A 12,776-nucleotide genomic window follows, 5' to 3' on the forward strand; every position below is an offset into this window, starting at 1 on the left:
GTGTGTGTGTGTGTGTGTGTGTATCTGAGGGGGGAGAATATATCCAGTCTTTCAGACCTGGTGTATTAGTGGACGTGCGCGTGTTTTGGTGTTCAGTCAATAATAAGAATAAAAAAGAAGTTAATAAAAAAGTCAATAAATCCCTGGTTGCGTTTTTGGCCGGTTTTTACACTTCGCCTAAAACTGTGTTGTTTCATTTCTGTTGTTTCGCTCTTCTCGCCCAATATTAGATTTGACAAATGTATAATATTTCACTTCATACCCAGGAAAAGCCGGAGGTATATATGAGAGAAAAAAAGGAGGATAAAATGGAGAAAGAGCAAAAAAGAAAGTGTGAATAAACACAGCAAGAAAAACCTCAGGGTTTTATTTTCTTATTTTTGTTTTTTTTTTCCCCAGGTCTGGGATTTTCCCGCAAGCTTTCGATATTAATCCGTCCACTCCTGTCTTCTCTCGGTCCTCTCGCACCTCGCTCTCACTTTATCTCTCCTCGGGGAGCTGCTCCGTATTTCTCTCCCCTGCAGAACCTTGGAGATCTTCACGCTCTTGTCTGCTGTGGGTTTGACGTTCATTTCGGCTGAGATCGAGGAGAAAGCTGCTGATAGAGAGAGATTGGGTACAAGGAGGTCCACTTCAGACCAAATGAAACTTCTTCCTCAAGGAGGAACTGATCAATTCCTCACCACGCTCCGACACTCCCACCTGCGACTCTTTTTGTATTGAAAGAAGATCTGCGAATTCTCGGATGTCTGAATTCTCAGACTGAGTTACTTTCTTTAAATTAATTTTATAATGTTAGAGAGATGGTTTGGATAAGAATTCTCTTTTCATAAAGAAACGACAGAAAACTGGTTTTGATTTTTGTCTCCAATTTCGCCCACAAGGTCAGTGTGGAGAAAAGACGCTTCTGTAAAGATCTGTGCTCTGTGTGTGTGATGAAAAATGAAGAACGATGAAATTCTCTCTCTCTCTCTCTTTCTATTCATCTCCATCTCTCTCGCTCTCTCTCTCTGTATCACTTTCTCTCCTCCCTCTGTCATTCTCTTTGTCTCTTTCTTACTTTCTCCATCCCTATTTCACTCCTCTCTTGCATTCTCTCTTTCTCTCTCTCTCTTTGTATCTTTTTCTCTCCCTCCATCTCTAGGTATTTCCTTGATCCCCCAATCTTGCTTAATTTTTCCTCTCTCACGTATTCCCTTGATTTCCCATCTCTCTCTCTCTGTCTTTCTCCATATCTCTTCTCACGCTTTCTTTCTCTCTCTCTATCTCTCTTGTCCTATCTCTACCTCCATCTGTCTCCCTCTTTCTCCATATCTCTCCTCACTCTTTCTTTCTCTCTTGTACTATCTCTACCTCCATCTCTCTCTCAATGTCTACCTCTGTCTCTCTCTCTCTTCCTCCCTCTCTGCTCTCTCTCTTCCCACTCTTTCTTTCTCTCTCTGTATCTCTCTTGTCCTATCTCTACCTCCATCTGTCTCCGTCTATCTCTCTTTCTCCATATCTCTTCTCACTCTTTCTTTCTCTCTTGTACTATCTCTACCTCCATCTCTCTCCCTGTGTCTGTCTCTCTCTTTATCTTTCTCCATATCTCTTCCCATTCTCTCTTTCTCATACTCTGCCTACCTCTCTCTCTCTTCCTCACTTTGTTTTTCTCCATATCTCTTCCCTCGCTCTCTCTCTCATACTATGTCTACCTCTCTTTCTCGCTTTGTCTTTCTCCTTTCTCCATGTCTTCCCACTCTCTCTCTCATACTATGTCTACCTCTCTCTGTCTTTCTCCATATCTCTTCCCACTCTTTCTTTCTCTCTCTCTCGCTTTGTCTTTCCTTTCTCCATATCTCTTCCCACTCCTTTCTCTCTCTCTCTCTCTCTCTCTCTCTCTCTTTGTCTTTTCCTTTCTCCATATCTCTTCCCACTCTCTCTCTCTCTCTGACCCCCCTCTCTCTTTTTCTTAACCCCCTCCCTCCTCCCTCTGGGCATTCCCATGTTCTTTTCTGTCTCTCTTTCCCCCCTCTCTCTTCCTCTCCTCTCTTGTTCTGCTTCTCCGCCCCTCTCTAGCCGTTAGCGCCCGTGATAATGGGCTTGATTTATTCCTGTTGGTTTAGTTGAGGAGTCTCCAGGCGACCGGAGCGACTCACACGGCTAACACACATCTGTCACACACCCTCGCTTTTACACGCCGGTGGGTCAAGATGCGTGTGAGTGCACGACTTTCTGTCAGCCCTGTGTGTGCGAGTGTGTGTGCAGGCAGTGCAGACGTGACCAGCAAGGCACGGTGTGCTGAGCAAAAAGTAATGGCACCCACGGTATTGTTTAAATTTCATATAAGGATGCGTTCCATCACGTCAGGTTTTTGTTTTTCCTCTCATAAAACTTCAGTGCAGCAAATGAACATGAGGACAGTTGCATGTGTTCGGTACATGGATGAATAAACAAACAAACAAACAAACAAACAAACGAGAAAGCTCTTTCTCATTCTGTAGCGTGCACTGTTTCAGCAGCGAGGACCACCAACGCAAGGTTTCGCCTGCTGGAAATGGACTGAATCGATTCACACCACTGCTGAACTTTGGTTCGCTGTATTAATTCCAAAATCCATCATATACTTAATGCTCCTGTTACTTTGACTACGGCTTCCATGGCGACCATCGTCACGCCAGTGCTTGAGAGAGAGAGAGAGAGAGAGAGAGAGAGAGAGACTACGAAAGAGAATGTGATATAACAAAGCTGTTTCCTTGATCAAACAGAGAACGTGGATATGAAAGAGTGCAGGACAGAGGAACGGGAGCAAAGGTCGTCTTGAAAGAGCCTCGGCTGCTTCGTTACTCCACACTTCAATCAGTCTCCGAGTAAACAACGGCAGAGGTCAAGAAACGCTCTGAATATGGTGTTTTATATTTCTCTGATATATTAACTTCAGCTCATCTTCTCTCCTTGTATCTGTTCAAACAGACTGGAGCAATCTAAACTGTCTCTGAAAGCACAATGGCTCTGTCACGGTGTCCTTTATAGAAAAAGGAAACAACTTAAAGCTGACTTAGATTTTTTTTCTTTTTTCATTTAAACTCATAAAACAAGTTCCTCAACTGGAAACCTTTACGTTCTGAAGGCTGCTGACATTAAACCTGCTGCAGGGAGGTGAAATGTGAGCATGGATGTGCGTCATCTGCTTTGCATATCTGCATGTAAGGTTTGTACGCTTATGGAAAAAAAAAAAAATCACAGACGCACTGCAACAATCGCACAAAAGCAGAGCGGGTGCTCTTTCGCCATTTCACGAGGTCCAGGTGGAACAAAGCCTTAATCAGGTTGTGTTTTGCCGTTTCCTGTGCGTTAAATATCATGAGAGGTTAAAGAAAGGGCTACTGCTGTGCTGCAGGCTGCCGTGTCAGATACGATGGAGTAAAAATGTCATGTTTTTTAATGCCCTTTGACCCCAGGAAGCACAATCAGACCCTGCTGTGATGATGTGTGATAGTTTAACAACAAGGAGAACGTTTATCAAGGGGTGGGTGGGCAACGTGACAAAACTGTCACAATATTCACTCAGTAAGATGATGACACGGCCCAGTCTGCTTTGCAAGGTTACACCATCATACCGTAAACTTCACCTAATTTAAAGCGAGACGGCCTTTCGATTTCATAAAATCGGTGAAAGAAATTTAGTTCCCTCTGAAATGTTTATTTCTGTAATATCTGACAAAATATCAGGCCATTCTGTGGCTGGGAAGTTATTTAATTTGAGGGGATTAAAGCAAATAATGTGCTTGGAATGAAATCGCTCGCTTCGCGCAGTCGAGCAGACAGAGGAAGTCCGTGTGTGTGTGCGCATGCGCAGGTTTCCCTTTGAGCGTGCACTGACAGTTCCATCATTCTGTCGCTAAACGAACAGCTGATCACACCGAGGTGCTCGCTGAGCGCCCATATTTATTAGTTTGGTCCTGCGTTTCCTTTCCTTCATACATAACAACATCTTTTCTTCTCGCTTTCTTTCCGTTACTGTAGTCGGTCTTTCACGTTTCATTCGCACACTCACGTCCTCCATTTTTCTCTCCTGTTTCAAATTTATATCCCACAATGCCTTGCATGAATGGGGAAAGCCCACCACGTGATGTGATGCATGATGTAGTATCTTGAATTGGGTCATGGTGAAGCAGGAAAAAATAGCAGAGAATTTTCAGCCATGTGGCTCTAAAGTCATTAATTGTTCTATTTAAAAAAAAAAAAACGAATAAAATTGGAAGATAATTGGGTGTGGGGAAAAATTCTTTTTATGACTTACACTTCAAAAAGACAGTCTACCTTTAACCAGTATGTTCATTATTTATTGTTCAGAAATAACTGATCGAGCACTCAAGGGTGATGTAGAATATCTAGGGATTAAAAAAACAAAAAAACAAAAAAAAAACCCTCTTGTTTTGTCATTAGCATTCATTTAAAACGTTTAATTCATTTAAAACATCATCCTTAATACACACGATACGGCACGTGCTCGATACACAGCACCGCAAATGACTGTTAAAGCTTTTTTAAAATCAGGATAACATAAAAAAGCTCAGTGTTACCAGAAAACAAAGCTCTTACCAATCCTAGCGAGTTTCATCGACATCAATTAGCCTTCGCTGGCAGGAAATTGAGAAAATTTGAGCTTCTTGTGTGACTTGGCTGTTAAACTGAATGTCCCAAACACACACACACACGCAGTTAACTTTAGTTATGTAATATTAAGGTCCTGGTCCCACAACACCGAAAACTATAGCTATCCCTATAACTCCAGCTCGGACTCTCCCTCTGCCTGGAATTAGTTCCAGTCTGGAGCAGAAACACCACAACTATAATCCCCACTATACGAGTAATATCGCTCGGTCCTGACACTCAGAGAAATAAACGCATACAACTAAAGCCTAGGTCACAACCGGATGTACGATTTTTTGGCCGTGCGATTTTTGGCGTTTCCCAAATCGCTGCGTTTTTTTTGTTCGTGGAGAAAGACGCACGTTGGCCGTAAATTTGTCTTGCAACCTGAAAAAAACGTAAGCGCCCGTAGAGTTTGTTTGACACGACAAAGAACCTCTGCGGCCAGTCTACGGCTCGAAAATCAGCATGTCACACACACGCCCTCCGTGCATTTCACGTGCGCCCTCCGTGCGTTTCTTGCGTTTTTTGCACGTAGACCGGCCGTAGGAGCACGTACGGCCGGTTGTGACCGAGGCTTTAGGAGTAGTCATGGAAGTTTTTCCCCCCAAGTAGTTGCACATTATTCCGGGTCATACTGTACAGCTTGGACTCCAAAACATCCCATGCACACACTCCGGTGGTTGATATAATACAGATAGGTCATGGATTACGGAAATATAATAAAATACTGAGTGGTTACGGATTTTAATACGGATGCATCACGGATGATGCATCGCAGATAAAACATTAATAAGTCTAAAACAATTCAATATTTGGACTGCCGAAGTTCATAATTAAAATATCTGACCTGCATTTACATGTTTAGTTTATTAATTATTTATTTGTGCTAGCAGCGCTGGCGCAAATTCTTACTCTCACTCACGATCTTCCTACTTTATTTTTTCTTCTTTTTCTTATAATTATTCCCATAACGTTTTTTAGGACGCTATTTATCCCTCAGTTTTCAACCAGTCATCACATGAAGAAGAAGAAGAAGAAGAAGAAGAAGACCTCTGGGCTGAATTATGTTGCTATGACTTTTGGTGCTGATCTGGATCACTGATCCGGAACGATCCAGGAAAAATGGGCTTTTTTCCTCACTCAGCGTCATTCTCTGTGTCTTACCGTTCCGGATCTATAGGATACAGTGACCAGACGTCCCGGTTTGTAAGAGCTAGCGCAAATCACTGCGACTTTAGTCACAGTCTCTATTTAGTTTACGATTGGTATTTCATGGAAAATATCACATAGCTGTGAATAAACGATCCGTGATTTGTATTTTTAATTTTCTGTGAATCTGTATTCTGTGACTTCATGATGCAACAAGGATGTACGAAGATGCCCGGGGAAAAATAGGACGTGCTCAGACGATGTCACGTGGAAACAATGACCTGATTGGTCAGACGTTTTATCGGATCAGGTTCATGTCTGGAAAAATCGCTCCAGAAGTAATCTCACCGATACGGGTAAACCCAGGCCTGGGATATAGGGACCGTTATCGGTCTGGTGTGAGCACCGACCACATAAACTGCAGGGGACTGAGTTATTTATAGTTATTGTTATAGTTATCAGTATTGTGGGACCGGGTCTTAACAGCGAAACACTCAATATCCCGATTCAACATCCCAGTCATGCCAGGACCAAGACTCGGTTTATTTCTTTTCTCTTTTATCCTCCACGTTTGTTTTTCTTGCTTGCCGTCTCACTTACTTTTCCACTGATTTGTCCCAAATGTCTGCTTCCGTTCGGACTTTGAGCTTCGCGTTTATTAATATAATCTACACAGGGATATGTTTTCAGTGACCCAGAGATAGACTTACAAATACAGTATATGCACGCCGCCTTCTTCCACATCCAGGCGTTTATTCCACGCAGTCACATTAAAGCGAGAGCAGATGAAAACCGCTATTCTTTGCTCTTTTATTTAATTTCTCCTGCTAATGAATGGAGTTCCTCCCCGGCCCTCCACTTTCGACTCGCGGAATTCAATACAGGCTCTGGGCGTTTTACGGCGGTTCTATAATAATGATCAGAGCTGAAAGAAGGGTTCTGCTGCTCAGGCTACAGTAGAGGGGGAATATTAAAGGAAGAGGAAAAAGGAACCGTATGAGTGGAACAGCACAGGAACCGAGGAGTAAGGAGTTTCTTCATATCGACTCGCCTGTAATATACAGAAACTGGAATCTCGGGCAGCGCTGTCTGGGGTCTGATATGGAAAATGGATGGTAGAGATGAATTATTTAGCTCGGGAGGCTTTGTGTGCGCGTGTGTGTAGCATGTTGATGCGTCTGGCTCACACTCTCGTACCTCGACTCCCTGCACTTTCAGCTTCATGTGATCCTCCCGCGTGGTCTTGCCATCTTTCCTTTTCTTCCAGCAGTAGCCGTCTTTCCTGTACTTCACTTTCTTCCTGTTGTACAGGATCATAGACCCATTTTGTGGCCTGAAAATAAAGAGACACAGAGAGAAAAAGAGTTATACTATAAACGAAAGAAAAAACTACTACAAAAAAACCCAAACACACCAGATCTCCTTCCGATGGCGTCTAACACATCGCCCCAAAACCCTTCAGCAGCGTTTAGTTCGGTGTTGAGATGTCGTGAATGTAAAGGTCAGAGCTTTACATCATTTCCCATCATCCTTGCAGCTTTCCTGCCCTGCAGGAAAGTTTATCGGGGGCGGAGTCTATTAGTATACCGTAGGTAATTGTATGGGGCCGAGTAAAATTAAGGATTAATTTCACGAGTGATTTGACGAGGGAAATTTCAAAACTTTGAAGTCACGAGTGAAATTGATCCTTAATTTTACGAGGAACCATACGATTACTTGTTTATAATATATCGGGCCAAATTCATACTTCGGAAGCCATTCAAGTTGACAACGTTTGTCATTCACGTTTTCTGAACCAATCAGGGCGCGAGACTACGGTACCTTCCACGTTTGAATCAGTTTCTAAAGCGTCTTTCATCATGACACGGCGACACGACACGAGGATTTTCAAAAGCCATTTTGTTGACAAAATTTGCTCATTTTTGTAACCGTAACCAAGCAACGAACTAGCCAATAGCATTTCAGAAATACGGCCCCATGTTAAGGAAAAAAGCCCTCCTTGATTGACCAATCAGAACTCAGTAATTTGGCCCTATGTATCCTGGAACAGACCCCGCCCTTTAAGATTGAAAGGTTTCATCCTACACTAAAGGTGATTTGGACTGATTTGTAGAAACGTTTCGATTTGCTTCAGAGACGAGCTCGGACAAATAAAAGAAATAAATGTTCCACGCTGCATAATGGAGGCGTTGTTCATTTTTTTCTTCAGTTTTTCACGTCTCAGGACGAAATGCTCCTTTTAACTCGCAGCGCTATTCGTCTGCCTTCCCTCATATCGTATATGCGACATTAAAATTTGTGACCTTTCTCTGCTAAAATAAATGCTCGATCTACGAAGCCCATTTTCGCATTTTATGACATCATCGACCTCATGCGCAGTCGTTCAGAGCGGTTATGGAGAATGAACAGCGCATTTCTCTCATAAGTGTTTATCAGTGGCATAAGCAGGAATGATGGACTGTTCTCCAGACCTCTGTATTACACACATTAATGTCTCCATCGGGCCTCTTTATCTGCCACATCGATTCCCATTTGTATTGGGAGTTTATTGCTAGTCCTCTCCTTCACTGTTTTATGGCATTCTTCTAAAGCAACTGCTTTTTTTCCCTTCTTCTTCTTCTTCTTCTTTTTGACAGAGAATGCGCTGCCTTTCAGAGACGCTTTAACTGGAGCTCAATTCAGAAAAGGGTGCAGAAGAAAAATAATTATATTTACATAAATTTATAACATTTTATTTTATCGATTAGATATGCCTGTATTTATTTCTTCATTATTTAATTCTCCTTCACTCTTTATAACTTTCTTCCAAAAAACACCAAAATTACATTTTTTTAAATTCTAATAAACATTCATTCATTCAGATTCATATTTTATTTATTGAATATTTCTATATTTATTTGTTCATTATTTAGTTCTCCTTCACTGTTTATAACTTACTTCTATAACCAGATTGTTTTTTTAATTTTAATAAACATTCATTCATTTACATTCATATTTTATTTATTAAATATTTCTATATGTATTGGTTCATTATTTCTTATTCACTGTTCATAACTTTCGTCTATAACCAAATTATCTTAATAAACATTCATTCATTCTCTAAATATTTCTATATTAATTTATTCATTATTTAATTCTCTTTCACTCTTTATAACTTCCTTCCAAAAGCCAAAAAAACTAATTGTTTTTGTATTTTAATAAACATTCATTCACCTTAATTCATTCACATTCATATTTACTTTATTAAATATTTCTATATTTATTATTGAATTCTCCTTCACTGTTTACACTTTCTTCTATAAGCACATAATTATTTTAATAAACATTCATTCATTCACATTCATAATTTATTTACTAAATATTTCTATATTTTTATTCATTATTTAATTCTCTTTCACTCTTTGTAACTTTCTTCCCAAAAAAACAACAAAAAAACTTATTGTTTTTTATTTTAATAAACATTCCTTCATTCACATTCAATTTATTAAATATTTCCATATTTATTTGTTCATTATTTAATACTCATTCCCTGTTTATAACTTTCTTCTATAACCAGATTGTTTTTTTATTTTAATAAGCATTTCATTCATTCATTCATATTTTATTTATGAAATATTTCTATATTTATTATTTAATTCTCCTTCACTGTTTATAACTTTCGTCTATAACCAAATAATTATTTTAATAAACATTCATTCATTATCTAAATATTTATATGTTAATTTATTCATTATTTAATTCTCTTCCACTCTTTATAACTTCCTTCCAAAAAACAAAAAAAAACAAATTGTTTTTTTAATTTTAATAAACATTCATTCATTTACATTCATATTTTATGTATTAAATATTTCTATATTTATTTGTTCATTATTTAGTTCTTCAATGTTTATAACTTTCTTCTATAACCAGATTGTTTTTTTATTTTATGAACCTTCCTTCCTTCCTTCCTTCCTTCCTTCCTTCAATTACTCATTCATTTACATTCTCATTTTATTTATTAAAAACTTTAAAAATACATTTCATGACTAAATGTTGTTTTATTGAATGTTTGCAGGAGATTTAAGACGCTTAAATAGAAGTGAGTTTGTTCCCAGAAAGGAAAACAGAACTAAAAAAAGAAGGGAAGCACTTTAGCTGGGGTCATGTAAGGCGGGCCCCGAGAATATTCACAGCAGTGAAGATGGCGTCGGCCCTTTTCTCTCTCCTCTGCCTCTGTGTACGTAAGCGAACCAATTAAGCTTATCGGAATTATACATATTTATACACGGAGAGTGGGATGGGGAGGAAAGGAACACGGGCCTCTTCGTTATAGGACGCCGATGACAGAGGACTCCTTCTATTTCAGCAAATTAATGGAGAATAATTCTGTGCCAGCGAAAGTGTGTGTTCTCAACAGGACAAACTTCTTATCTGCAGAATGGCTCGTGTTTAGTTTACAATATAAATCTCGTAAATACAACTTTTAAAGTAGCTTTTAATGGCCGTGTGTGCGCCGTGATGAATTATGAATGGGTCTGCAGTGTTTTCGTAATGCATTAAGAAGATATAAAGCCTAGAATCGACACGCTTGAGTAGCAAAATACATCCAGGCACTGTATTGTAATTATGCAATTAATTCATAAGACGACATAATCCTGAAGTAAGTACGCCTCCAGAGCTGCGTGGATCTGCTTGTCTGCTGATAGGATCCGTGCGCAGCTACTAATTTAACCACAATGGTGATGATGAACTTGTTACGTTGTGCAGAAACATTCGATATTTTCTTTTGTTATTTTCAATGTGCAAAAAAGAGCTCACGAGAAAGGCTTGGAATGTCGTCGTGTTTCTGCTGAGCGCTTCTTGCTCCGTTCGTGTGCATGGGTATCGATTTAAGGCGATGAAACTGGAACAGATCGTCAGACGCTGCTTGACTTACAATATTTATTCAAAACAATGCATCATATAAGTCTCATGGTTTATCAGGAAGATCTGAAATTGCTCCAGGACACAGTTTCTGTCACAGGAAGGCCATTATAAAAGCCCTCTCAACTTATTAGCTCATTTGGCCGCCGGCCAGGTCGGATGAACTTATGCGATCATGCGTCGTCTGTCATCATCTTCCGGCCACAATTTACAAAAATCGCTACTCCTCCTACAGGATTGATCAGATTCCGATCAAACTCACATACAACGTTCCCCAGGTGGGTGTGCATAAAAGTTGTCCAGATGGTGGCGCCACCTGTCATATTTACGATTTTATGGGCGTCTGAAAATTTTTGGGTGACTCGTCACACCGGCAAAAACTACCGTTTGTAAACTGCTAGGACATTTTCACTGAAACTCACCCAGAAGACTCTAAAGACACATTCCAACAAGGGTTGTTCACCAGGTGGTGCCACCTGCCGTGGATACAGCTACACAGGGCTCATATGCGATTTCACAAAAAATTGCTACTCCTCCTACAGGACTGATCAGATTTCAAACTCACACACAACAACAGTGGCTGGTATGAGCTGCAGCCTCATTGAGGCTATTTTTGTTTTATTCCCCGTAGAAGCCTGTGGAAGCACGACCCATCAAAAACCCATTGATGCTCAGCGTCTCTGTGGTTTAATGCCACTACGGGATACGTTTTGATCTTTGCAGCAAAGCGAGACATTTATTGGACAATATGCTTTTAAAACGTAATTTCCAGACGCCCAGCTTCACTGGGGGTCTGTGGAGAGTCGGTAACAGTAAGGTGGGACTGGACGCTGGGGTTCTCTATGATGACTGGAGGATCTCTCAAATCTCTGTTGAATGTCATGTGACTGACAGCGTTTTAAAATTAGACGTCGCATCAATCGGAGGGATTCAAGTGAAGTCGTGAGACTAGTTGCTGCTCATTCTCGTTCTTTTCCTACCAATATACAGTTCCTATTTCCATTTGCATATACTGTAAATAAAATAAAAATTGTAAAGATAGAGTTTGTGAGTTTGTTACTTGCTTTCGTTTCGACTGCTTATTTTAAGCCAGGTAATAGAGGGGAAATCTAGCCAGCTAGCTAGCTGTGCAAAATGGCCAACGTTGCTAATGTTGTCGACCTGATTTTGATGCTCTTCCTTACGTGGAGAGGCTCAAAATTAAACAACAGGCCAGATCAACGCCCAAGATCGATTTAATTCAAAAGTCAGGGAGACACAATCGCTCATTTTAGCTGTCTTGGTATGACAAAGTCAACTGGTTAACTACGCAAGGGCGTAGCTGGGGGTGTGTGTGTGTCCTGGGGTGCCCGTGAACCCCCCTTTGTCAGACCATACATTTTTTCAATAGCCACATAAGAATATCAGAAAAGCACCCACTGTAATTTTTCTAACTTTTTTTTTTTAAACTAGATTGTCACTTCAGCCTCACTAGGGTTTCTATAATCTTGTATGGACTTCCTGTGGTTTGGACGCGAAAACCCAGTTCTGCACAAGCACAACATGATCGCACTAGAAAGCATGGTCAAGCTGCCAGTGTAGCTGCAGTCTTTTTAGTTGCGAATTACGAGTATTTCCTTTTGTGTTAATAATTCGCCATGTCAAAGCAAGCAGAACTTTCCTCCTTCGTTCGACGTGAAGAGAGGTACGCAATTTATTATATATTTTTTTCCATCAAAGTTGCATTTTGTGGCTTCGAAGCTAAGTTTTAGTGCCGTTTCTAGAACGCAACATCAAGAAAACGTGGAAGAAACAGCAATAATGGAACAGCCGGTTTCTAAGCGACCTAAAACTAGCAATGGTAATTATTTTTTATTACATAATGTACTCAGGCTGCCAGTCAGTGTGTGACCCCTCCCCTTTGAAAAATCCTAGCTACGCCCCTGCTACGAGGGCTTTGACCAAAAGAGAACGTCCTGTTGACCTTCTTTTAAAGAGGCCGTCCCAGGGATGGATTATTTGGTCAAACTGTATTTTGGAGATTTGGCCAACTTTGACAGGCATGAGAAAAGTGAGGAACACTGGAGTTGATGTGCACGCCTAAGTTT

General features: G+C 40.4%; 1 protein-coding gene across 1 annotated transcript in view; it reads right to left on the minus strand.

Annotated features, from left to right (window-relative positions):
* Positions 1 to 12,776, minus strand: part of LOC132874328 (calmodulin-binding transcription activator 1-like) — a 499,951-nt gene that overhangs the window by 174,993 nt on the left and 312,182 nt on the right. Inside the window, exon 5 of the mRNA XM_060910417.1 lies at positions 6,985 to 7,120. Within this exon, the coding sequence (XP_060766400.1) occupies positions 6,985 to 7,120 (136 nt within the window). The remainder of the gene's footprint in view (positions 1 to 6,984; positions 7,121 to 12,776) is intronic.

This window comes from Neoarius graeffei, chromosome 26, assembly GCF_027579695.1.
Source record: "Neoarius graeffei isolate fNeoGra1 chromosome 26, fNeoGra1.pri, whole genome shotgun sequence".
NCBI classification, from domain to species: Eukaryota; Metazoa; Chordata; class Actinopteri; order Siluriformes; family Ariidae; genus Neoarius; species Neoarius graeffei.